At 50.9% G+C, this 24520-nt stretch overlaps 1 protein-coding gene across 3 annotated transcripts in view; it reads left to right on the top strand.

Moving 5' to 3' along the window:
- Hnf4a (hepatocyte nuclear factor 4 alpha) overlaps positions 1–23929 on the top strand; it is a 63510-nt gene extending 39581 nt beyond the window's left edge. For 2 of the 3 annotated variants that reach the window (XM_041670187.1, XM_041670185.1), the window contains exons 2-10: positions 2200–2374; positions 3263–3357; positions 9103–9209; positions 9822–9977; positions 13902–13989; positions 15059–15214; positions 17040–17276; positions 19955–20107; positions 21034–23929. In XM_041670187.1, coding sequence (XP_041526121.1) covers positions 2200–2374; positions 3263–3357; positions 9103–9209; positions 9822–9977; positions 13902–13989; positions 15059–15214; positions 17040–17276; positions 19955–20107; positions 21034–21176 — 1310 coding nt within the window. In that variant the 3' untranslated portion in view covers positions 21177–23929. The remainder of the gene's footprint in view (positions 1–2199; positions 2375–3262; positions 3358–9102; positions 9210–9821; positions 9978–13901; positions 13990–15058; positions 15215–17039; positions 17277–19954; positions 20108–21033) is intronic. The other variant, XM_041670186.1, reaches the window with a different exon arrangement.
- Positions 23930–24520: the final 591 nt, after the last annotated feature.

Genomic DNA, 24520 nt, shown 5'->3' with positions numbered 1-24520 from the left:
GATGGATGCTTCCGAAGAGGTGCTCAGGGAGAAACGTACTAAAGTAGTGAATAAGTTGCTTCTGCCCTGAGATAGTATCATGTGACCCTCTCCGGGACAGTACATACTGTCACACTCCTGGCCGCCACACAGGCCCTTCAGTCTGAACCTGCAGGCAAGCCCTTAAGTGTCTTGAGGACACATCAGTCACCCCCAGCTCTGGAAAAACTCTTCCTCCCCAGCCTCAGTTTCCTTATCTGTAAAATGGAGATGGTAGCACATAGTATAAATTATACAAGAGCTTCTTTTAGTGTTTGGTCTTGGCCCCAACACGTTTGTCCTCTAGGACTCTGTATACAATGGAAGGGATCTATATGCCCTGCCGAAGTTCACAGAGGTCTGGAAGTTGGGGTTATAAGAGGTTGTCTTCCAAAGTCAATGGGCTTCATCCTGAGCTGATGGTTAGAAGGTTCTAAGGATAATGGCTCCTACCTTCCATCCTCAATTCAGAAACAGCAGAAGGGTCCTCACAGATACCCAGGCATGGGCAGCATGGCGGAACACAGCACATCAGCCCATAAACCCTGCCCCTCTGCCTGGCAGCATTGTAAACGAAACTGGGCAAGTCCCTTTCCTCTCTGAGCCTCAGTCTTCTTAACTGGGCAATGGAAATAGCCTGCTGACCTCAGAGGAGATGACCCGGCTAATTATGCCCAACCCAGGCTGCACAGCAAGAGGACACCTTGCCAATCTCTGCCCGAGTTGCGGGCTCAGCTCTCCCCGGGGGTCGAGGGAGGAGAGGCTGTGGGAGAAAGGGCACCAATGAAGCTTAACAATTATCCCTGCCTTGGGAATAATTCACCAGCTGCAGGGGGCTCCACTCTGGACATTCAGGAGTCCTAGGAAGGGTTCAGCCAGGAGCCAGCAGAAATGAGAAAGGGCTGCAAGACGCCTGCTGGGAGCGTTCTCTTCTGCAGAGAAGCACTTAGTTCTAGAACCTACTGAATGCCAGGCACTTCCGGCAGACTCACTGAACCTATAAACAGCTCGGGGAGATGACTATGCTCCATATGACAAGTGGGGGAGGCAACGACAAGAAATAACCCAGTGTGCTACAAGACCAAAAGGGATCCGATCCTATGCTGCGAGGCTGCGGGGTCTATGCTTTGGCACCCCACAGCCCTCTCCCATTTGCAATAGGCCATTCCCTTAGGAATCCAAGGTCATATGCAGTCTCTATGGAAAGGCCCCCTCGTGTGTGTGTGTGTGTGTGTGTGTGTGTGTTGTGAACATGCCTACACTTTTGTTTTGGGAGAATTATTATAGAGTTTATCATCTCCTAAGGGTGATTTTTATTTTTTCGGGACAATGTCTCAAGTAGCCCAGACTAAACTCGAACTTATTATATCGCCGAGTTATTATTATGAACTCTTGATCCTCCTGTTTTTACATCTCCAGTGAAGAGATTTCCTAAAGAATTGATCTGTGGTGGAAGATTTGCCTTTAGATAAAGAGAGACCTGTTGACTTTTTTTTTCCCTCTTTAATCTAAAACCAACCAAACCAGTTAAATTGATCCCTTTTGTAGTTGGGGAAATTGAGGCTAGGAAAAGAAGCTGGTCCAAGACCAGAAGTTAGCTAGGGGTAGTACTGGTACAAATGCCCAGGATTCTTGGCACACAAACTGAAACCTCCTTTGCCAGAGGTCTTGAGTGCCCTCCTCCACTCTTACGGGGTGATAGCTTCTAATCTGTGGTAAAGATGACTCCACATCCACCCAGACCCTTGTCAGCACCCAGCCAGAGGCAAAGGATGCTCTCCAGGTATACCTTTCCCCTCCTTGGAAGGGTTCGCAGAGTCTGAGGCTAAACTCAGGTTCCCCTGTTCTGTTTCTCCTGATGAGGAAGAGGCTGGGGGAGTCGCTGGCCCTTCTGAACTCCCAACCAGGAGTCTATAAGTGGCTACATAGTAGTCAAGTTTCACTCCTTCCTGAGGAAGCTCTGTGGAGAGTGAGTCCTTGCAGGTGCCCAGGAGACCAGCAGTACAGGTGGTTCTGGTTTACAGACTAGAAACTGAGACCCCTAAAACCAACTGACTCTGAGAGCAGAAGGATGGAGCCGGCATAACCCCCCAGCTCTGGAGAGCCCACTCTAAGTCTCAGGCTCTCCCCCCACTTCACTCTCTGTCCCCCTTGGTTCTCACTCACTCTCTGTTGGTGTAGACACATCCCCATCTGAAGGCGCCAACCTCAACTCATCCAACAGTTTGGGCGTCAGTGCCCTCTGTGCCATCTGTGGAGACCGGGCCACAGGCAAACACTACGGAGCCTCGAGCTGTGACGGCTGCAAGGGATTCTTCAGGAGAAGCGTGAGGAAGAACCACATGTACTCCTGCAGGTGAGCAGCTGGCTGAGGCCTCGACTTACTCAACTGGGATATGGGTGTGTTGGGATTCATGCCCTCCAGGGTCCCTCTTGAGGCACCTGCCCTTCCAGACCGTCCAGATGGTCTGTATTCTTAGCATCTGGGCATCCGGGTGGGAGCAGCAACTTTAGCAATCGCCTATCAATCATAGAGAAGATAGGACCGGCCCTCCAACCTGCTGTTTTTTCTAGGTTCCAACAAGTCATTGGCCCTAAGCCTTTCCACTTATCCCTGGGGTTCCCCCAAGATTCTGAAAACTCCCTCTTTCAAAGGCATCTCTCATTTTGGATAGCAACAGTAAAATATTAGCAATGGTTGCCTGAGCATCTGTTGTCCCATGCCAAGCCTGTAATATCTCATTGTCACCTGTCAATGCCCTTCTGAGGTGGTCACAATTATTACCCTCATTTTGTAGATGAGGAACCTATGTCTTGGATAGCTAGAAGTTTAGCTGAGGTCATTCAACTTAAATGAGTGGTGGAGTCCATGTTCAAACTCATATCCTCCCCATAACCTTGCCTTTCCCTTTTGTGAGCCAACTGTTGACTCTAAGCCTTAGCCAGCAGCCTGCTATGGGCTATGCACTCTCATAGAATGTGGTGAAAATATCTATGCCTCTGGTATCCAAGAGACTAAAGTTTCCAACTCAACTCTGCTAGACTTCAGTTTCCTACTTTGAGTGGGACTTTCAGACAGTCACAGACCCCTCTGGCATCTGATGGGTTAACATTAAAACTCATGGGGTGCACAGATGGAGCAAGGAGGGAGCTGGGTCAGGGTCAGAAGAAGCTGGGGTCCTCGTTCTGCCCTAAGAGGGGGAGCCTGCATCTTTTCCATCCCACCATCCGGTGCCCTCTCCAGGTTTAGTCGGCAGTGCGTAGTGGACAAAGACAAGAGGAACCAGTGCCGCTACTGCAGACTCAAGAAGTGCTTCCGGGCTGGCATGAAGAAGGAAGGTGAGCCTCCCTCCGCACTCCCTACACCCTGCCCCACCTGCACCCCGGCTCCAACCAACCGGGCATTTACAGCTCCAGCCGTCCTTTATGGCTCTGTGACAGGCCCTGGGATGACTGGCTAATGGCTGAGAGGAGGGAGGGCCTGGAGATCTGACCACAGGGAGTGGCTGGGCTTGGTCTTGAGAAAGATTCAGAGATAAAGCTCCCACTCACTCACTTCAGCTCCCAGCAACTGCCACTGAGTCCTTCCTGTGCCACCATGAGGCGGCTAAGATGGGTACGTTCTCTAATGGATACCGCGAGCAGTAGGAAAAGCACCACATGGCAAACACCCAATCGCTGACTACCAAGACTTCATAAACACGACCAGAGGACCCTACTCTGGGCATCCTGTCCAAGGACAAGCACCCCAGTTTCCTTAGTTCTCATTCCTAGATGTCAGGCAATCTCTAGATTTTTCTCTTCCAAACAGTGGGATGAGGTCCCACACCAAGCCAACTCCTGCCGTCAGACAGGAACTGGCTCTTCCTCTAATGACTCTTCCTCTTTCTTTCCTGTGACAGTTCTGGGAGGCTGGAATGAACACTGTCCCCCTTTCCCAGCAGAGGGAACTGAGGACCACAGCTGTTAGCCACCTTGCTGAAGTCCCCATGGCAGTTACTGGAAGAGCAGAGGCCCCAACCCCAGCCTCATGCTGTTGGGACACCTCAGTGCTGCCTACACTGTGCCCCATGCTGTGCCCCACACTGTTCCCGACACTGTGTCCTACACTGTTCCCCACACTGTGCCCCATGCTGTGCCCCACACTGTTCCCCACACTGTTCCCGACACTGTTCCCTACACTGTTCCCTACACTGTGTCCTACACTGTGCCCTACACTGTGTCCTACACTGTTCCCTACACTGTGTCCTACACTGTTCCCTACACTGTGCCCTACACTGTGCCCTACACTGTTCCCTACACTGTGCCCTACACTGTTCCCTACACTGTGCCCTACACTGTGCCCTACACTGTTCCCTACACTGTTCCCTACACTGTGTCCTACACTGTTCCCTACACTGTGTCCTACACTGTTCCCTACACTGTGCCCTACACTGTGCCCTACACTGTTCCCTACACTGTTCCCTACACTGTGCCCTACACTGTGCCCCACATGGTGCCTGCCAGGCCTCATTTGCACATTGTTTTCAGTGGCCAGTGCTGTAGCATGGTAGTAGAGCCAATGCCTGGTAAACATGCAGGGCTCTGGGCCAGCCCCAGCATACAGAAGAGAGAGAGAGAGAGAGAGAGAGAGAGTAAAAAAAAGAACTATTTTCCTCTTAAGCTCACAAATAAAAAAAAAAGTCTTTAAACATTTTTCTAAATAACTTGAGTTCATTTTCAAATCCCTTCCCTTCTCTCAACTCACTTTTCCCAGCTGACATTTACTTCCAGCCCACACCGTATTCTTCTGGCCAGACCCTCAGTCTAGCTCTATGAGAACACACACACACACGTGCACACATACACACACGCACGTGCACACACATGCACACACATACACACACGCACGTGCACACACATACACACACGCATGCACACACGCACACACGCACACGTACACACACATATACACACACGCACACACACGTGCACACACATACACACACACATGCATGCACACACGCACACGTGCACACACATATACACACACACGCACGCACATATCCCAGGATCCAGTCCACACTGGACTGAGTGAGACAGAAGGCAGGCTGAGCATGACAGCCCCCCTTCCCAGCCTCTGCTCTCCCATTCTGAGATTCTTCTGATTGCCTGTCCCTCAAAGGGTCCTTGCAGGTCCTCAGCACAAATTCAGGAGTTTTGCTGGAAAATTAGAGCCCAAGCGTATGCACACCGTACGCTGGCAGACCTCTGCTTCCCTGACATGGGAGTGGGGGCTTTTAGGGCCCCATGGGCATGTTGCTCCCTGGCTCGCCTCATCTTCTCATTGAGGACTGCTTTGTAAATGGGCTGCGGCACATGTGTGAATGTTGGAGACCAGATGTACGACTAAAAACCACATGTTCTTCAGTCCTGATAACTGGCGATTCTGTATTCCCAAGCACAAGTGCCCATAGGGCATTGCGTCTGAGAATGCTTCTCTCCTACAGAATGGTCGGTGCGTGGGAGAAAGGCAGGCAGCCCAATGGGGCAGGTGGCTCGCTAGTAAGTCTGCCTGCGGTCATGTGCCATGTGTCTTTTGTTAAACAGTTTCTGGGGGGAGGGACTGAGGGAGACTTTCAGCCCCTCTGGGCTCTACTTGTCCCAGGCATCCACAGAGCCGAGTCATCCTAGATTCCAGCTCCTGGGAGAAGAGCAATCCCACCCCATCCAGTCTTAGCTCACTCAGCCTTGAATTGAACTGTTTGCTTCTTGGGCTGGGAAATAACTAACCCTTCTGCCAGGAGGACAGGGGAGCCACTGAGTCACTGACAGAGAGTGTTACAGCCAGTAAATGCTCCTGTTGAATGCCTGCGTGTGTGTGTGTGTGTGTGTGTGTGTGTGTGTGTGTGTGTGTACATACACACACCTGCATTATTGAGGGATTGTGAGCAAAGCATTCTGGGCCACCGTGGGCAAGCTCTAGGAAGGCTATTGCTCATTCTGCCCAAGTCTTAGCAGTCCCAGAACCTTTCCTTGGCTTGATGGAAAGATCCCAAAGCCACTGACCGGGTGTCATGACACATCTTTTCACTTATTTTCCTGTTGACCTCTCCTGAACATGGACTTAGGGACTGACACCCTAAAGTTCTCGAGGACCAGCAAGGGAGCTGGAAACAGGGCTTCGATAGTAAAGAAAGATCTACCTGACTCTCAGGTAGGGAAACTGAGGCAAGAGAGGTGATATGATGGGCCGGGGTGGGGCGAGGATTAAGACCAAAGATAGTGAGAATGAAGCCTTCACGCGCTCTGGGTTGAAATTGGGAAAGATCCGTTTAGGGTGGCAGGTTCTGTTCTTGGTGACTGAAACCTCCTGGCATAGCAGAGAAGAGCTTTAGATCTCACAGGCCCAGGAGTCCTGCCTGGGCACAGGTTATGCCACAAAGCCCACAAGAGGCTTCCCTGGAGGGCAGAGACTGTGGGTGGGGGAGCCTAGGAAGTGTTCGTGAACAAGCAAATGGTGGAAAAATCTGTCCTGCGGAGAGGGACGGAGAGGGACGCCTGCCCGACCTTGGCTCTTGGTCCCAGGACAAAAAGGCCCAGCCTCTGGCAGCAGAAAGCCTGGCCAGAGACAGGCCAAGAAATACAGGAGAGCATGGCCCACCCTATAGGATCTTCCTCACAAGCCCAGCTCAGCCCCCAGGACCAACCCAGGGTTCTCTAGGAAGACAGGCTCAAGTCCTCTCCACCCCATCCTGTCGGTTAATATTCAATGGAAGTTACATTAGGTCCCCGACCCCGCTAATACTGCGCAAACATTAGGAAAACATCATTCCGTGACTGAGCTCGCTTGGGTGCTGATAAGGCCAGGCCAACCTTGAGGAGCTCTCTGTACAGCTGCTGACAGCAGTCTTTCATTCCGCCCGCCTCCCCACAGCGCCCAGTGGGGGCAGGAGACAGGGCAGGCTGGGTTGCCAGGGAGGGTGTGGCAGGCTGGTACAATCAGTGTAGTGGGGGAACTTGTCCACCTCAGGGTCTCGGTCCTATACCGCCTGACTTCTCTGTTTCTGGGTTTTTGCGGCAAGGTCTCGCTTTTTTCTTTCCTTTTCTTTTTTATATTCATTACTATTATAATTGTTGTATGTATGTGGGTGTGGGTGTGTGCACTCGAGCATGTAAGTGCACTTGAAGGCACACTCAGAAGGCAGAAGAGGGCGTTAGATCTTCTGATGCTGGACTTACAGGTGGTTGTGAGCTACATGGTGTGAGTGCTGGGAACAAAACTTTCATCTTTTGAAAGCGTGATATGTTCTCTCATCAACTAAGCCTTCTTTCCAGACCCCTACGTCGGTACTCCAAGCTGGCATATCCTCCTGCCTCAACTTCCCAAACGCTGGGATTACAGGCATGAACCACTATGCCTGACTCTAGATTTCAGCATTCTGAAATCCAGAAGTTGAAGAGGGGAATGTGAGTGTCCCTTGAAGTCACATGCTGTCTCTGACATGACTTCTTCACTCCACAAATATTTACCGCATTCCCACTGGGTCGGGGTGTGCTTTAGGGGCCAGGATGACAGTGAGCAAGAGGAAGGAAGGTCTGATTTCTGGAGCTTTGGAGCTAGATAATAAAGAATTCAGCAAATCATGCCACAATAGATAGGGAAATTGAAACAGGAAAAGAGGGCAGAGTTTGGGGCATAACACTGTGTCAGAGGAGGCTGAAAAGGCACCTGTGGAGACTTTTGTTGTTGTTTTGTTTTTGTTTCTTGTGGCCTGTCCGGATATCTAGACATAGGGAAGGGCAGGTGTTGGGGACAGATTGAGTGACGGGGGGATGGGGGTGGTTGGGCATCCAAAGGAGCTGGGATGAGATGCTGAGACAGCCATTCTGAGCAGAACGTGATACAAGACCTGGGTGTGTTCAGAGGGATCCCTGAGAACAGCTCAGCCCCAAAAGGGAAAGCCAGGTGCTTCGGTTCTCAGGACCTCTAGGAGGACCTGGTCCAGCCGAGGGGAGAGTGATATGACAGCCTTCACACAGAAGGTCCCCGAGCGCCAGAGTGTATGGGGGTGTCTGCGTACAGGACAGACACTGCCTACCAATTTCTAAGATGGAAGACAGGCAGGGAGCTGAGGGGAAGGAGCTTCGGAGAGATGTGGAAGCAGAGGCCCCGGGGAAGGTGTTCCCGCTGTCACAGAGAGAACGCTCTGTAGCCTCATCCTCACTCCTTCCACAACGAGGACCCTCAGACTCCAGAAAACAGGTGGAGAGGATGCCTGACACCTTAGGCCTGTACTGAGTTGACTGGGGTGGATGGTGGGCTGGAGAACTAAGAGACGCCTTCGGTCCTTGCCTTCTAGAGAGTTCCTGGTATGGGGAGGAAAGAGATTGCTTTCTCCCTCATCCTCCCAGGTTAGTCTAGAGAGCAGGATTCCTCCCAGCAGACAGTCCACTAGGGCAGCCGGGCCTCCAGGTCCCAACCCAGGACTTCTGTCTGTCACTCAGGAATCTCAGGGCCATCCCTGTGTCACCAGGAGGAAAGCGTTGATCATTTGGAAAGGAAGGGGCCAACCAACTTGCAAGCAGGGGTCGTGATTCCGGGATGGTGGCAGATTCTTGCCGCACTACTCAGACTGGTCTGTCCTTCTCTGAGTTTTCACTAACCTGCCCCTCATGGCGCTCTGTCATTCCTCCAGTCTTCAGTAGACAGGGCAGGGGGAAGCTTTGGTGCCTGGGGAGCTTTGCAAACAGAGTTAGAAAATCCCACACATGACAGGCAAAAATGACTCATTGGGACGTCAGACACCAAGCCTGACAATAACCTGATTTGACCATTCCTGGGAACCACGTGGTAGAAGGAAAGAACCAACTCCTACAATTTGTCCTCTGACTTCCACACATACACCATGGCACATGTATGCTCACACACACACACACACACGCTCACACACACACACACACTCAGTATATGTCCACCTGCAGCACGCTGGCAGCCCCAGTCCAGGTTGAAGCCTCTCCTTCCATATCGCCCAACTCCTTACCGGTTGTGGGACATCCCCCTCCCTCAGGGCTCCTTCTTACCTCTCTCTGCCCTTCTCATAGCTGTCCAAAATGAGCGGGACCGAATCAGCACGCGGAGGTCAAGCTACGAGGACAGCAGCCTGCCTTCCATTAATGCGCTCCTGCAGGCAGAGGTCCTGTCTCAGCAGGTACTGAGGGACCCTCTCACCTCCCTGGGCTCCCTCTCACGGGGAGCTCACTTCTTCCACCTCAGCCTCCTCCCACCAGACCCTGGAGCCTCACACAAAAAGGGCCACAGATACCGTGGAAGGAAGCCCAAACCCAATGCCACACACAGCTTTTGTAACAGATAGAACTCAAACCTAGATCTGGCATCGGGGGGTCTGTCTAGTTCATCACAGTGGTTGTGTTCACAGGCCACACAAACTGCTCTCCTTGAGGGCTCAAGAGCAGTCCTACCCAAAAGCAGTAGCAATTGCCACAAGGTGGCAAATGGGCTCAGTCACCCTCTGGCACGACCTCAAACAAGTCACAGCACCTCTCTGGGCCAAGGCGACTTCATATATGAGATAAAGATGATGCCCTTTTACACCCAAGGGAGGAGCTAGATGAGACGGGAGCAGGGCAGGGGGCAGGTGGCCGTCCCAATGGAGTGCTCCCTGCTTCTGAGTCCTCCCTGTCCCTCTGCTCAGAGCTGCTTACTGACCCGGCAGTCCAGGCAGAGCTGCCACCAGACAGGGGACTTCCTAGGGAAGTTCAGGGAAACCCCGCTTTCCCCAGCATTCCCTTGTGTCCCACAGATCACGTCTCCCATCTCTGGGATCAATGGTGACATTCGGGCAAAGAAGATCGCCAATATTACGGACGTGTGCGAGTCCATGAAAGAACAGCTGCTGGTTCTGGTGGAGTGGGCCAAGTACATCCCAGCCTTCTGTGAGCTCCTTCTGGATGACCAGGTAAGGGCACATGTGCTGGGAGCAGAGGTGGACACTGGCCATCAGGGCCCAGCTGACCTACCCAAGACATAGCCTTGGGCTGATTTGATTTGACTCAATGAAACGCATATCGCTCACGTGCTCCCAGAATTGTCTAAGTCAATCTACAAATATTGACTCAGTCTCCCTAAGGACTATGAAGCAGGAATTTTTCCCATCTTCCAGGTGAGGAAACCAGGGCACAAAGAGGTTAAGTAAATCACTCAAGGTAACACAGCCAATAACCTGCATCACTGGGATTAGAACCAGCCAGAAATGCTCCAAAGTCCAGACTCTTAACCACCGCATCATTCAGCATTCTTGGAGGTGTTGACAGGAACCTAAAACCGGGAATCAGGAAATTTGACTTAAGCTCTGGTTTTAAGACCAGTTACCTGAGTGATTTGGGGCAAATTACTTTACTCCAAGATCCAGAGTTCTTATCTACCAAGTGGAAGTTATCTCTGAAGAGCATTGTCAGAATTGGGGCCATTCTTGTTTGAAAAGTCCAGGCTGGTGCAACAGCACCTCAGCTGAACCTCCCCTGCCTGCCCTAGTATTATGTCTCTTGCTTTCCCCCAAGATGGTTTGTCAGCATTTGGTATTCCAAGACAACTTCTCTGGACTCCCAAAACGGGGCCAGGGAGGGGAAGTGCCGGGGTAGCAGGGCTGTGTGCGTCTTTGGATGGGTGAGTTTCTGAAATGTCTCGTCCAATGGCTCCCAATACACACACTCCTTGGCCTCCACAGACATCTTCCCTGCCTGGGCAAGGAGAAAGAATCAGTCGCCTTCCCAGCACTGAAAGCCCCAGTTCTTTGCCCACAAGTTTGATATTGCAGCATCTTGTGTCTTGTTATTTGTTTGGGGATTGTTCTCTTGCTTGAGACAAGGTCTTGCCATGTAGCCCAGGCTGGCCTGGAACTCACTCTGTGCATCAGACTGTCCTCAAATGCACAGAGAGCCGCCTGCCTCTGTCTCCCAAGTGTTGGGATTAAAGACGTGCACCGCCACGCCTGGCTGCATACAGTCTTAATGCCTCAGAGAAGTTACACAGGCCCACAGCTGTTTCTCTCTGCAGAAGCCAGAAACTGCTCTGCCTCTTTAAACACCTATAAGAAAGGCATGGGGCAGCTGGGTGGTGGTGGCACGTGCATGCGTTTAATCCCAGCACTTGGGAGGCAGAGGCAGGCAGATCTCTGTGAGTAGCCTGGTCTACGGAGTGAGTTCCAGGATAGATTCCAAAGCTACACAGAGAAACCCTGTCTCAGAAAAAAAAGAAAGAAAAAGAAAATAAGAAAGAAAGAAAGAAAGAAAGGAAAAAAGGAAGGAAGGAAAGAAGGAAGGAAGGAAGGAAGGAAGGAAGAAAGAAAGCCAGCCATAGGGCACTCTAGGTCAACAACACTGGCCTGGCTGCTCCTTAGCCTCCTGCTGGGTCTGGACCCTAGAGACATCCCTCCTTTGGAGAACTGACAGTCAGGGATCATGTCCAAGCTGTCCCTGACTTCTCCCACTCCTCCTCGTGCTTCAGCCCCTGTCCCTCTGCTGGAGAGCCTGAATTAATGTTTAATCCCCTCTGTTCCTTCCCAGGAACTTAGCAGGACAACAAGATACCCCCAAGCTGAGCAATTGTTAACCTCTATTTCCCACCCAAACCTCCCTGGCTGGGGCTCAGAGCATTCTCTGAGGGCAGTGATGGGTGGCCAGTAACACGGGCCAATCATTAATGCCCCTTGCCTGCCCACACCCCACCTCAGCTGTCATGTCTGAGGGTTGGACCTGGGAACCTATACATGGTACATAAGGAGACCATATTGCCTACCATGGCTGAGGCTACCTGTGAGATTTGGGGACACGGCCTTCCAAGGGACCCACATTTCCATTGTCCCAGGGACCATCATCTTGTTACACCTGGGTAGCCAATTCCTGGATCTAGAAGGCCAAGTCTGACAGGATAAGGGAACTAAGGTGTAGAGAAAGAAGGAGAGGGACTTAAAGCCCAGAGCACATCAGCCACCATGCTGGGATTTGACTCAGTCCTCCGTTCTCCACTCTGAGAGCCACAGAACTAATGGTTGAGAGCACCACCACAGTGCCTCCTGGGTAGAGTATGCTCAGCGATTAACATCTTCTGTATCCCTTCCTATTGTTTTTTTGTTTTGTTTTGTTTTGTTGTTTTTTTTTTTTTTTTTTTTTTTGGTTTTTCGAGACAGGGTTTCTTTGTGGTTTTGGAGCCTGTCCTGGAACTAGCTCTGTAGACCAGGCTGGTCTCGAACTCACAGAGATCCGCCTGTCTCTGCCTCCCGAGTGCTGGGATTAAAGGCATGCGCCACCACCGCCAGGCCCTCCCTTCCTATTGTTCACAGAAAATAGAGTCTCACCTCCAAGTTTCCCATTTCTTCCCACTTTGGGTTTCTCTCCTAGACTCCAGGCATGGTGAAGTGGAAAGGGGTCATAGCAGGTGGGCTCGGAGGAACCGGAACCGGGAGGAAGTCAGGGTGCCGGCTCAGGCATTCATCCCCTCTCCATTCTTTCCTTCACTTGTTTCAGAACAGATCTGTGTGTCTGCTGTGTTCTGCGGACTCTCTAGGCTGAAGAGGCTTACTGTGCGTTCCCATGGCTGCGGCCTCTCGTCTCCCTGCTCTGAGCTCCTTTCCTTCTCCCTCCCTCTCTCCTGCTCCCTCTTTTCTTCCCCTCCACTTGACTATCGCAGCACCATCTTCTTCTATCCTCTGGCCTACATTACCAATCCCTTTCCTCTCACTCTCTCAGCCTGACGGTTCTGTGAGCTCAGAGACCGTGGTGTCCCCACACTGTCTGAACGAGTGTCTAGGAGGGATGGTGAGATGGTTCAACAGGCGAAGGCTCTTGCTGTCAAGGCTGATTCACAGGACCCACAGGGTAGAAGGAGAGAATCGCTGTTCTCTGCCCTACACACACACACACACACACACACACACACACACACCAATACATTTTTTAAAAGAATGACACATTATGGGTATCTAATATTTGAAAGAGCACAGAGCAGCACCACCCCTCGCAGCATGGCTTGCTACCTGCAGCCTCTCACCTAGCACACAGATCCCCAGGGACATCAGCCTGCTGTCATTCTCTGGTCTTCACACAAGCACTAAGAACAACGGCTCTAAAGCACAGATGACAGCCTGTGACTGACCTTGAACTTCAGTCTTCACAGACTGCCACGAAAAGACAGGGCTTGATGATGCCCTGTACTTGGTGGGAGCACATTCTAAGAACATTCATTCATCTGGAAGCTCACATAGATTCTCTGAGAATCCCAGAATCTTACAGCGTCTGCAGTACAGGCACCGTGGACATCTATAGCACCAGTGACTTCCCAAGCTCAGTGCAGCTTTGGAACCAACAGGGAAGCTCCTGCATATTTCAGGTCCAGTTCCTACACACAGACCCAAAATCACTAGTAGTTCAGCCCAAGACTATGACTTTCCCTAAGGTGCCTTAACAGTTCCCTACAGCTGGTAGGACCTCGGGACCTACAGTTTTAAAACATCTGGGACAAGTTGACACTCTTGAGAATCTGATCTGAGGCATGCACACCAGGTATGGCCTATGCCCTGATGAGGCCAGGGCATGGCTCCTTGCCCAGAGATGGAGACACACCAGTTCAAGAGCTGAGTGAACTGGAGGTGGACCTGGTTTGGAGAGCACAGGCTCCACCTTCCTGGTCTCTGTAGAATACTTTCTATACACCTCGCTCCGTCAGTCATAGGAGGAAGGCAGAGGTTTTGTGGGGTGTGTTTCAGAGCTCAGGTAAGTAAAGGCAGAAGGGACACAGAGCTGCCTTGCCAAGCAAGGCCTCTGACCTGACTATGAGCAGCCTTCCTGGCGTGCAGCTGCTAGACTTCAGCCCGTCTCTCTTCCAGGTGGCCCTGCTCAGAGCGCATGCCGGCGAGCACCTGCTGCTCGGAGCCACCAAGAGATCCATGGTGTTCAAGGACGTGCTGCTCCTAGGTGAGGGGGCTGCTGGTCCCAGACAGAGCTGGAGGGGTGGAACCCAGCTAGGTTACACCCAGGAAGGAAGAGTATCTCCACATACACGGACCACACAGGCCGGTCAAAAACATCCCAAACTGGATACACTGTTGCAAGCTGGTAATCCCAGGAAGCTGAGGCAGGAAGTTTACAAGGTCAAGACATGCCTGGGTGGGTTATGTGGAGGGCTCAAATCAGCCTGAGAAGCATAACATGACCCTATCGTTGGTGGCGCAAGCCTTTAATCCCAGCACTTGGGAGGCAGAGGCAGGCGGATCTCTGTGAGTTCGAGACCAGCCTGGTCTACAAGAGCTAGTTCCAGGACAGGCTTCAAAACCACAGAGAAACCCTGTCTCAAAAAACCAAAATAAATAAAATAAAATATAATTAAAAAAAATCTAGCAACTATCAGTTGAGATCAATAGAAACAGGACTAGCGAGACCTTAAACTGGCTTGGTTGGGAACAGCACCTGTTGCCAAGATTTGCAATCTGAGTTTAAGCCTAGGGATCCAAGTGGTGGAAAGAAAAAGTCGACTCCTGAGATTGTGCACTGACCTCTGTGCATGCCCCATAGTACACAGACTGCTCCCCCAGAATAAATAATAAATAAACCCTTTCAGTACAACAACCCCAAGATAGTTGCTAGATATTCCCATTTTATAGATGAAGAAAACGGAGGCACAAACAAGTCAAATATGTTAACTAACTATAACCAGCCGTAAATGACAGAACCATTCAGATGGTGTGACCCAATTCCGGAGTCTATCCCTTGACCTTGACGCTTTAGTGCCTCCCAAGTGGACCTTGGCTTTCCTTCATCTTGAGTCATGCAGATAAAAGGAGTTTGGGGGAACACAAAAAGGCCTCTGAAAAAACTAAGACTTCAGGCATTCACCTTCCTCCATTGGCCTCGGGTTTCCGATTTGTAAAATGGGCATGGTGACCCCAGGAACTCCTCCCAGGAGCACCAGGCACACAAATCACAGTCAAGGGTGACAAGAGTCAACCAAGGTGACAGTCCCATCTTCCCCCCTCCACCCATCCAGGCAATGACTACATTGTCCCTCGGCACTGTCCGGAGCTAGCAGAGATGAGCCGTGTGTCCATTCGCATCCTCGATGAGCTGGTCCTGCCCTTCCAGGAGCTGCAGATCGATGACAATGAGTATGCCTGCCTCAAGGCCATCATCTTCTTCGACCCAGGTACCATCCTCACCTCCTAGGCTTCGCATCCCCAGACCTATCGTCACGTTCCTGATGGACTCACTTGCCTTATGACACCAGAAGTCATTCGTCAACCCCATGAGGCAGACCAGAGTTCCCAGGGAGGAAGGGCTTTGCAGGGCACAGATTGCAAAGACCTGGGTTTTACTTTTCCTATCTTCCTTCTTGTCCATCATCCCGAGCATCCTTTCTCCCACCCTCCATTACTGCTGCCCTCCTGTCTCTGTTGATCAGCGCTGCAGCTTTCAGCAATACGCATTACTCCTGTCCTGTCAGCGACAGGCAGCCTCTTCTACCCTCCACTTGCTGGAATGAGGATACCGAATCCCCTCCCCCACCTTCCTTCAGTCTCTCTCTGTCCTCTCCCTGATGACTGTGCTGACTCTTATCCCTGAGTTTGCACAGTACATCCGTAGTCAAATCTTTGCACAAAGCCTGCTTTTGTTTCTCATTATCTGAGACTTGCTGTCTTCCCTTACCTGCTGAAGTGCAGAACCGCTGGGCGCTCGGCGCTGTCCTTGGTGCTGGTCCCTGATTTCACAGAGATGGCCTCTAGCAATTAAAAGCAGCCAAGAGGAAAATGACGGCCATTTATTGAGGCCGCCCAGGTGCGCAGTTTTAAACATTTCATGCAGAGTACATATAGCATGATTCCGGTGAGTTAGGAACCATCTTCACCCCAGATCCAAACAGGGAGAAAGTGTAGAGAGGCTGATTGATTCAGCAAGGTCACACAACTAGAAACCTGAAGAACACAAATTTGTACTTTGGGCTGTTAATTTAGACATGTCTCTCCAACACACGGTCTTGCTTTCTGCTTGCAATTCCCATTTCCCAGAGGGCAAGGGTCTAGTTCTAGTCCTGCAGTGCAAAACTCTGGGCTGAGAGGGTGGTCATTCCTCAGCAACAGCTGCGATAGTCCTGGCCCCAAGGCAGAGTCAGCAGCTTGGTTGAGGGCAGGGGGACCTAGTCCAGGCCGTTATAGAACAGGTATTCAATAAAGATAATTGACTGAATAAAAGAAAGTGCAAAGTATGGGCGGGGTCTCTTTCTGCCAGAGGAACTGAAGCCTCAGTGGGGTCCCCAGGTGACAGACAGCAGCAAGCAGGAAAGGGGAGGGGAAACTATCTTGATGTGGCCAGTGCAGGGTCTGGATGGTGGAATCTCATCTGTGGGCCAGAAACCCCAAATTCACATCATAGTTCTGCCGGCAAATAGTTGCATGAACTGGCCAAGTCTTCCTTGTTTTCCCTTGCCTGAGACAAAGAGAGACTAGGGCTCTCAATAGAAGAGCATCAGCCTAGTGTGTGCAAGACTCTCAGTTTGATCCATAGCACAGCGTAAGAAAACCATAAAGAGAAGTGAGACCGTAACGTGAAGTGCCAGGCTTTGTATCTTTTTAAGCCTGGATCTTAAACCACTATTTGTTCTAGAGGAAGCTAGCTATTGAGGACCCCAAATTCTTGTCCCAGCACTAACTTGTCCCAGGTTAAGACTCCCTGGTTCATGGGGCTGGAAAGATGGCTTGGCAATTAAGAGGACTGGCTGCTCTTCCAGAGGTTCAATTCCCAGCACCCTCATGGCAGCTCACAACTGTCTGTAACTCCAGTTCCAGGGAATCTGACATCCTTGCACAGATATACACATAGGCAAAACACCAGTACACATAAAATAAGATAAATAAATCATTAATAATAAATTAATTAATAAAAAAGACTCCCTGTGTTCCAAGGTCAGTAAGTCGCCCAGTTGGAGCCTACAGGTTAGGGGTTTTGGTGCTCCTTGACCACCTCTCCCATTGCAGATGCCAAGGGACTGAGTGACCCGGGCAAGATCAAGCGGCTGCGGTCACAGGTGCAGGTGAGCCTGGAGGACTACATCAACGACCGTCAGTACGACTCTCGGGGCCGCTTCGGCGAGCTGCTGCTGCTGCTGCCCACCCTGCAGAGCATCACCTGGCAGATGATCGAACAGATCCAGTTCATCAAGCTCTTTGGCATGGCCAAGATCGACAACCTGCTGCAGGAGATGCTGCTTGGAGGTCTGGAGCACGGGGCATGGCGGGGGTGTCCTCCTTTGTCGATCTGTAGTGCTGGCTCTTGGGAGACAGGCTTCTCGTGGACCTACGCTGGCCCTCTAGACTCCAGCGCTTCCTCAGTGGGAGCCTTGGACTATCTGCTTGTGTGTAGGACCTCGGTTTGTCATCAGGAAAAATGTGGAGATAAGGACAGAGGTCCCTTTGTTCAGACACTGAGGGTCTAGCATGAGTCAGTCAATCACTCTTCTTGGAAGGAGGGGAGAATTTCATGGATGTTAAACCCATTAAAAATGGGTTATGTGAGGACCTTTAGCTGAGTTGACCAAGAGATGCCTCCCTGAAGTGGTGTCTAAGACTGGTGGATAAAAATAAGTAGATTTTAATATCTTGAAAAGTATTCCAAGCAGAAGTCATTTGTTCCAAGCTCTGAGCTAAGATTTGTGTAAGAGATGGAGGAGATGAAGGTGGAAATTAATTAGAAACCAAGTCATAAATAGGGCTTGATGGGCCATGATCAAAAATGTCACTTTTGGCCAGGCAGTGGTGGTCCACACATTCCTTTAATTGCAGCTCTTGGAAGGCAGAGAGAGGCAGGTGGATCTTTGAGTTCTGAGCTGAAGGCCAGCCTGGTCTACAAAGTTCCAGGAGAGCCAGGGATGCATAGAGAAACCTTGTCTTGAAAAGAAAAATGAGTTTTATATAGGAACAAACTGTGTAATTCCAGCAACAGAGAAGCTGAGGCAGGAGGACAGTGGATTTGTGAGGCAGCCTGGGAAATATAATGAGGCTTTGGAAAGAAAGAATGAGAGAAAAGAAGGAAGGAAGAAAAGGAAGGAAGGAGAAAAGAGGGAGGAAGGAAGGGAGGGAGGGAGGAAGGGAGGGAGGAAGGTGGGAAAGGAAGAAGAAAGAGAGGGAGGGAAAATAGGAAGAAAAATGGGGAATGGAATTGTGTTTTATTCTCTCTACAACTCTTGCCAAGAGACTGAAAATGCAGCTAAATTTTAAACAGGCCAGTCTGATTTAGAGGTCAATAGTGAATTACAGGGGGCAGCAGAAGCGCCCAGGAATGTTACTCTCTTCTGCCATCTGAGACAATGGTGGCTGAAAATGTGGAGGTAGAGCAGGCAGAGAAGGAGAGGCTCTCTGGATGCCACGGATGCTGAAGCAGGGAGTGACATAAGAGAAAAAGTAAGGGTCAAGTTCTGCTTTGAGTGGCAGAAACAATGGTGGAATAATTTACTGGCAAGGAAGATGGGGGGGACGACTTGAATATGGGTCTCGGGTGGTGAGCAGATGACCCAGAAGATCCATCTGGACTTGACAGGGGAGGTGTGTTGGATATTCAAACGGGACAAACCTCGACTGTGAGTCGATGGCCCAGCAATAGAGGAAAGGCAGCCTTGGGTTTTCTAGCATCAGAAGTCAGAAGATGTGTCATAGAAGGCTTTAGAAAAGACCCATCAGGGGCATGGGAGAAAGGCAGGAAAATTAGAGTAAAAAAAAAAAAAAGGTGTGCTTTCAGGATGACAGGGCTACAGTGGGGTTAAATGAGGGGAGGAGAGAGGAAGGGGGAAAGGTACGATAAAGGAAGAAAAGGGAGGGGAGGGTGTGGGGAAGGGACGAAGTTAGAAATCAATGAGGGACTAGGAGAGAGAGAGGAGAGTGGAAGCTTGCAGGGTCTCGGTCCTTTGCTGTGAGCAGCATCAGAGGGTTTGGGGGATGGAAACCAGGTGTGGAGAGCATCACAGAGTAGGCACCGGGCGAATGGGAGAGTGATGAAGCAGAGACAGGGCAGACAAGCCTTGGATGGTGCTCCCCACGCAGCGTAGCTGAGCCAGAGCTGAGGTTGGCTGTGAGACGGTAACTCTAACCACAGACCACGATCACCCCTTAGGAAAAAGTGGGGCATCAGGTCTAGCCCCTCAACAGATAGGTCTGCGGTGGGTGACAGTCAGCATGAGAAGTAGAACCGGAGGCTGGAGAAGCGATGCAGGGTGCAGCCACCTCCTGATGGAAGCCAAGGCTCTCTGCCCCCGCACTGTTGCTATTTGGAGAGGCGTGGTTCTTCTGAGCGGAGATGTTCTGCGTGTTGTTTAGCTGCACGTCTGGCCTCTGTCCGTGAGATATGAGTAGAATCTCTCCAGGAATCACAATAAAAAAATATCTCCAGAAACTGTCGTCCAGAAGAGGACAAAATCACCCCACCTGAGGACCACCGTCAGGCAGGAACTCACTGCATTCTCAGCGACCCTGTGAGCTGGCGGCTGTGGTGGCTCAGGTGTCACTGCCGCCAGCATCAGGAGTTGTGGTCTGTTCGCCAGACACATTTGGGCGAGATAATCCCTCTGGATACTGTTATTCCATCTGTAGTATGGATGATAATGGTGTTCATTCTCTAGAACTAACAGGAGGATGAAATTGTGTAAAGAATTGAAAGTGCCATAAGCCAGTGCCCAGGACAAGATAGGCGCCCACTGACCATTTTACCATGAAACCAAAGAGCTCACTCATTGTATTTAAACTCAGAAGTGCTGGTTTCTTTCAAGCCACGAAGCCCACAGACACGCCTGGTGATTTTTACATTTCTAGGCGGACCGCCACACTGGGAAAATGATGCCACAAGGCTGTGGTCCTTTCCCAAGACTTCCGGTTCTGACTGATGCCCTCGTTTCCGTCTACAGGGTCGGCCAGTGATGCACCCCACGCCCACCACCCCCTGCACCCTCACCTGATGCAGGAACACATGGGCACCAATGTCATAGTTGCCAACACGATGCCCTCTCACCTCAGCAATGGACAGATGTGTGAGTGGCCCCGACCCAGGGGGCAGGCAGGTGGGCAGCCTGGGGTCTACCCTGTAAGGGGTAAGGAGGGGGGGGACCTAAGAAAGGAGGCAGGGGAAGATTGCATCTAGAAGGTGGAACCAAGAACACAGTTCTCTGTGTTCCAGAGCAAGGAATGGGGGTGGGGATAAGGGTGTTGTTGGTTAAAGCTCTTTATTCAGTGAGGCTATGCATTCAGCAAGGTGACAGACAATGTCTACCGAACGAGGCAAGCCACTAGGTGAGGGGACCGTTGAGCATGTTTGTTGGCTGAGATTTCCATTAGATGAAATCGTCCACCAGGTGAAAGTGTTCGTTGAAATAGGGCTGGCCTGATGAATGATGCCATCCTCTGGGCAGTTGAAAGAGACTGGTAATTCAGTAGGACTGCCCACTAGGCTACGGCCATCACCTGAGGGGAAATCGTCAGTGACTAATCGTCAATGGGATGAGGTGGCCACTGGGATGAAAGGGATATCATTGAGTTTGGTCTCGGGAAAGTTGTCTTCAAAATGAAAGTAGCCACGCAGGTGAAAGTCACTCACCCAAACTGCGATGGGAATGAAGCCTTTTCATTTGTGTTAGTCTTCTCCCAAAGACTGAAGACATGCCAGTTTCAAACCAGTTAGCTCAAGGCCTCAGTTTCTGCTCTTTCTTCTGAGTCAGAATATTTTTATCATACTTTGTATTGCCTTTGGGAACAGTCACACCTGGGCCCTGGCCTGGGAAAAGCAGCCTGAGTCTCCGTATCAAACGGTGGACAGATGGCTGGGAGGACTTCATAGAATGTAGAAGTTTGAGCTGTAACAACCTTAGGGATTGGATCTGTCATCTTATTTTATATAATGTCTCAGCAGGTGGGAGGGCTTTCCCAGGCTCTTTGATTATTCCCACAAAGGCTGGAATCTTGAGTGACTTCTATTTCTTTCTCCCTTCAGCCACCCCTGAGACTCCGCAGCCGTCACCACCAAGTGGCTCAGGATCTGAACCCTACAAGCTTCTGCCTGGAGCCATTGCCACCATTGTCAAGCCTCCCTCTGCCATCCCCCAGCCCACTATCACCAAGCAAGAAGTCATCTAGCAAGCCGCTGGGGGTCAGGGGTTCTGCTGGCTCACACCCTCAGAGAGCACCTGGGTATAACTTAGTCACAGCAAGGAAGATGTGACAAAAGGGGCCGTTCCCAGAGCAACCATGGAAAGGGTGCAGAGCCCAAAACCATGGGCTGAATTCCACATGCATTGCCACCCCTGACCCCACACCCCAGAGAGCAGGGCTTCGCCTTGAGGAGCCCCCAGCTGGGAAATATTCTGCTGCCTGGACCACTTTTCCCAAGTTGAAGCCACTGTCTTCATCTTCATCCATATCTTCCCTCAGCTTCTTCTCCCAGAAGGATGACTGTCTGTCTGCAGATGTTGCAGGACCTTGTTGAAACACAGTTCCCTTTTCCTCCCCCTGCTGGAGCCTCTTCCTTCCTGGTGCTGGTCAGGGGGTCTGGATGCAAAGCTCCTGAGGCTGAGTCAGCTTGCAGTGTGGTACTCCTCTCTCTTCCGCTGTGCCAACCTCAGGCGACCCCCTTTCCCATCCTCCACTGTTACCTTCCTCAGCCGTTCTGTCTTCTCCAAAGCCACCTCTCGGGAGGCTGAGGAAGATGTGGCAACCATTTCCCCATTCATTCTGAGAACCTTTGTAAGCACTGACCCGGGTGAGGCAGAGAGTAGGAGTCACCACCTCTCTCCCCTCCTCTGCCAACACCAGCATGATCCTTCCCTCCCGTACTAGGCTATACCTTTGGAGTGATAAGCCCTATGGCTTCCTATAGCAGAGAGTCATCCAAGGGGAGACAATTGCAACAGAATGTAGAGAGAGGTTGGGAGCCATGGGGAAAGCATCTAGAGAGAGGCAAGCTCTGCCTCTGTCCCTTGAGAGGAAAGAGTGGGCTTCTGGCTAGCACAGCAGGTGACAAACCAGTTTCCAGGAGCCTAAATGAAGGCTCAGAGGTAAGAAGCATAGTGTGGGAGGGAGACAATGAAGAAATCCGTTTCCATAGCATTGAGATGGGACACACACTGGGGACTACGGAACCTTGAATGCTAGACTGAAGTCAGAAGTAGCTGCGGTGTGGCGCTGTCAGAAGCTGAACACATCCTGCAGAGGTAGGGCTACTGAGACGGAGCAAGGAGGCCAGAGTAGAGCCTGGGGTTGGGACAAAGCAATGGATCAGGGCCGTCCCCAGGGCCTGTCAAGCTCTCTCATACTCCCAGATGGTGCCATAGGCATTGACATCCACTATCTCATAGAATCTTCAGAAGATGAAAGTACAGGATCTTAACTGCCTCATAGGAAGCTCCTGTCTCCCCTGTGATGGAACTCAGAGATTTCACCATCCTTTACCTGTATTGATACCAGAGGCTTGCTCTTTCCAGAACGTGTCAACTAGAGGGTGTTCTAAAGTCCCACTGGAAGTCAAGAATCCTGTTTGCTGAGAAGTAGCCAAGCGGATTCGTGACTCCTGTCCTTTACTCTCCCCAAGTGTGAGTGAGGAGCAGCAAGGGTGTGGTTCCTGGAAGAGGGACCAGTCTAGTCTGGGAGTCCAGGGCTGAGATAGTCTGGGTGAGGGGCAGGAGAGGGATAAGAAAGCCTGGGTCAGGCTTGCTTGAGGAGCTGCATGCAAGCTGCATTCTGGAACTGCTAATCCCCAGCAGTCAGCGCTTAGCCCCTGCCTGATTCTGGATGGCTTTGAGGAGCCCCTACAAAGTGCCATTGACCAATGTTTCCATTGGAGGTGTGATAAGCAGGAGGAGAGCCATGAGACTGACTACCACGTTCCATCAGGGCTGGCGCTTCTGAGTGGGTGGAGCTAGCACCCCAGTGTCCAGAAATCCAAGCTTCAGTGATAGGTCCTCCATAAAATGGAGGGGTACTGGGGCCACCTGCTTAAAGAAAAAGAACACCACAGTCCGGGATGGTCAGGATGGATTGTCCTTAATCTCTTAGGCCACATTTCAGGTCTCAGGACAGACTTGCCCATGCTCAGAGCCCTCAAGGCTTCCTTGGTCATCCTCACTCCAGTGCCCCCAGAGGCTTCAGGCAGATCGCTCAGACTGCTCTGGTGGACAGCTGGCCTCCTCCTGGACATTGTCCTTCCCAATCTTTGCCTCTCCATCCCCAGTGATGTTCATGAGAGGGGTAGGAAATGTTGACCTTCAGGGGTAGCAGTCTTCTGGTGTAGGGGTCAGCCGTTGTTCCCCCCCGGCCATCCTTTCTGAAGGAGAAATCCATCCCACACTAATAGCTATTACAATATGGGAAACGTGAAATAAAGAAAAGTTTACCCTTCTGATTATAAGCTGAGGACACTATGTTGGAGTTTTTTCTTCTGAGTTTTGGTCCTGCTATTATACGATGGACTAAGTACAAGCTAGTGGTAGAGAAGGGTGGGTGCTAAGCTTTTCCCCCAAGACCATCCTCCTTTCTTCAGGGAACTCTCAGAAGCTTCCAGCATTCAGGAGGCTTTCCTGAGGTGGACACAAGAAAAGGGAGGACACAGATGTCCTTGCTTTCTTGTGACAACCACGCCATTCACCCTGGCCGTTCTCTGTGGCCTACCCTGGTAACAGGAATCATGAACTTCATACCCAGCATTCATAAAGTAGCCCCCCCCATCAGACTAGTTTGCACATGCAAACATCACTGGGGTCCCACACTGAGCCCCAAATCCCATCATTACTGCCTAAGGGGTCAAAAAAACCCTTCAAAATCTCAAAATATGTTCTTACTCTTGTGTTTTAGCATAAGTTTATCCAAAAATAATAAATGGCACGTATGTTTTCTAAGCCCTTGTATTGGTGTCTTTTTTCCCCTTGGTATCAGAATAAGAGTCTGGGACATTCGTGCTGGGTAAAATGGCCTCCTTTTCAGTCTTCCTGCCTAGCGCTTAAACTTTATGGATAATCTCCCATCATATAGATGGCAAAATTGAGGCTCAGGGAGCTGATTTTCTTTGAAAAGCAGAGGGAGAAATCCCATCCCACCCCACACCATCCGTGTGTGTGTGTGTGCGTGCGTGCGTGTGTGTGTGTGTGTGTATGTGAACATGCATGTGTGTGCTTTTACATTCGTATGTGGAAGGCTGCACGTGTATATGTGCTGATGCCCAAGGAGGGCAGAGAATGATTTCCTGTGTTTTTTGTGTGTTGTTTCAAGGGCATCATCCATCTTGTTTCTGGAGACAAGGTCTCTCACTGGCATGGAGTCCACTGATTAGGCTAGGCTAGTGGCCAGCAAACCCTGGCAAAGGATCTGTTTGTCTTCATCACTGGGATTGAAAGCTTTTGCCAGGGCCTAGGGAGATGGCTCATGGATGAAGAGCATCAACTGCTCTCCCAGAGGACCAGGGTTCAATTCCTGGCACCCACACGATGGTT

This window comes from Microtus oregoni, unplaced genomic scaffold (assembly GCF_018167655.1).
Source record: "Microtus oregoni isolate MIOR12 unplaced genomic scaffold, Mior012 000020F_ref0000438, whole genome shotgun sequence".
In the NCBI taxonomy this organism is placed as follows: Eukaryota; Metazoa; Chordata; class Mammalia; order Rodentia; family Cricetidae; genus Microtus; species Microtus oregoni.
The sequence above is the reverse complement of the archived record's forward strand: the minus strand, read 5'-3'. Positions and strand labels throughout refer to the sequence as shown.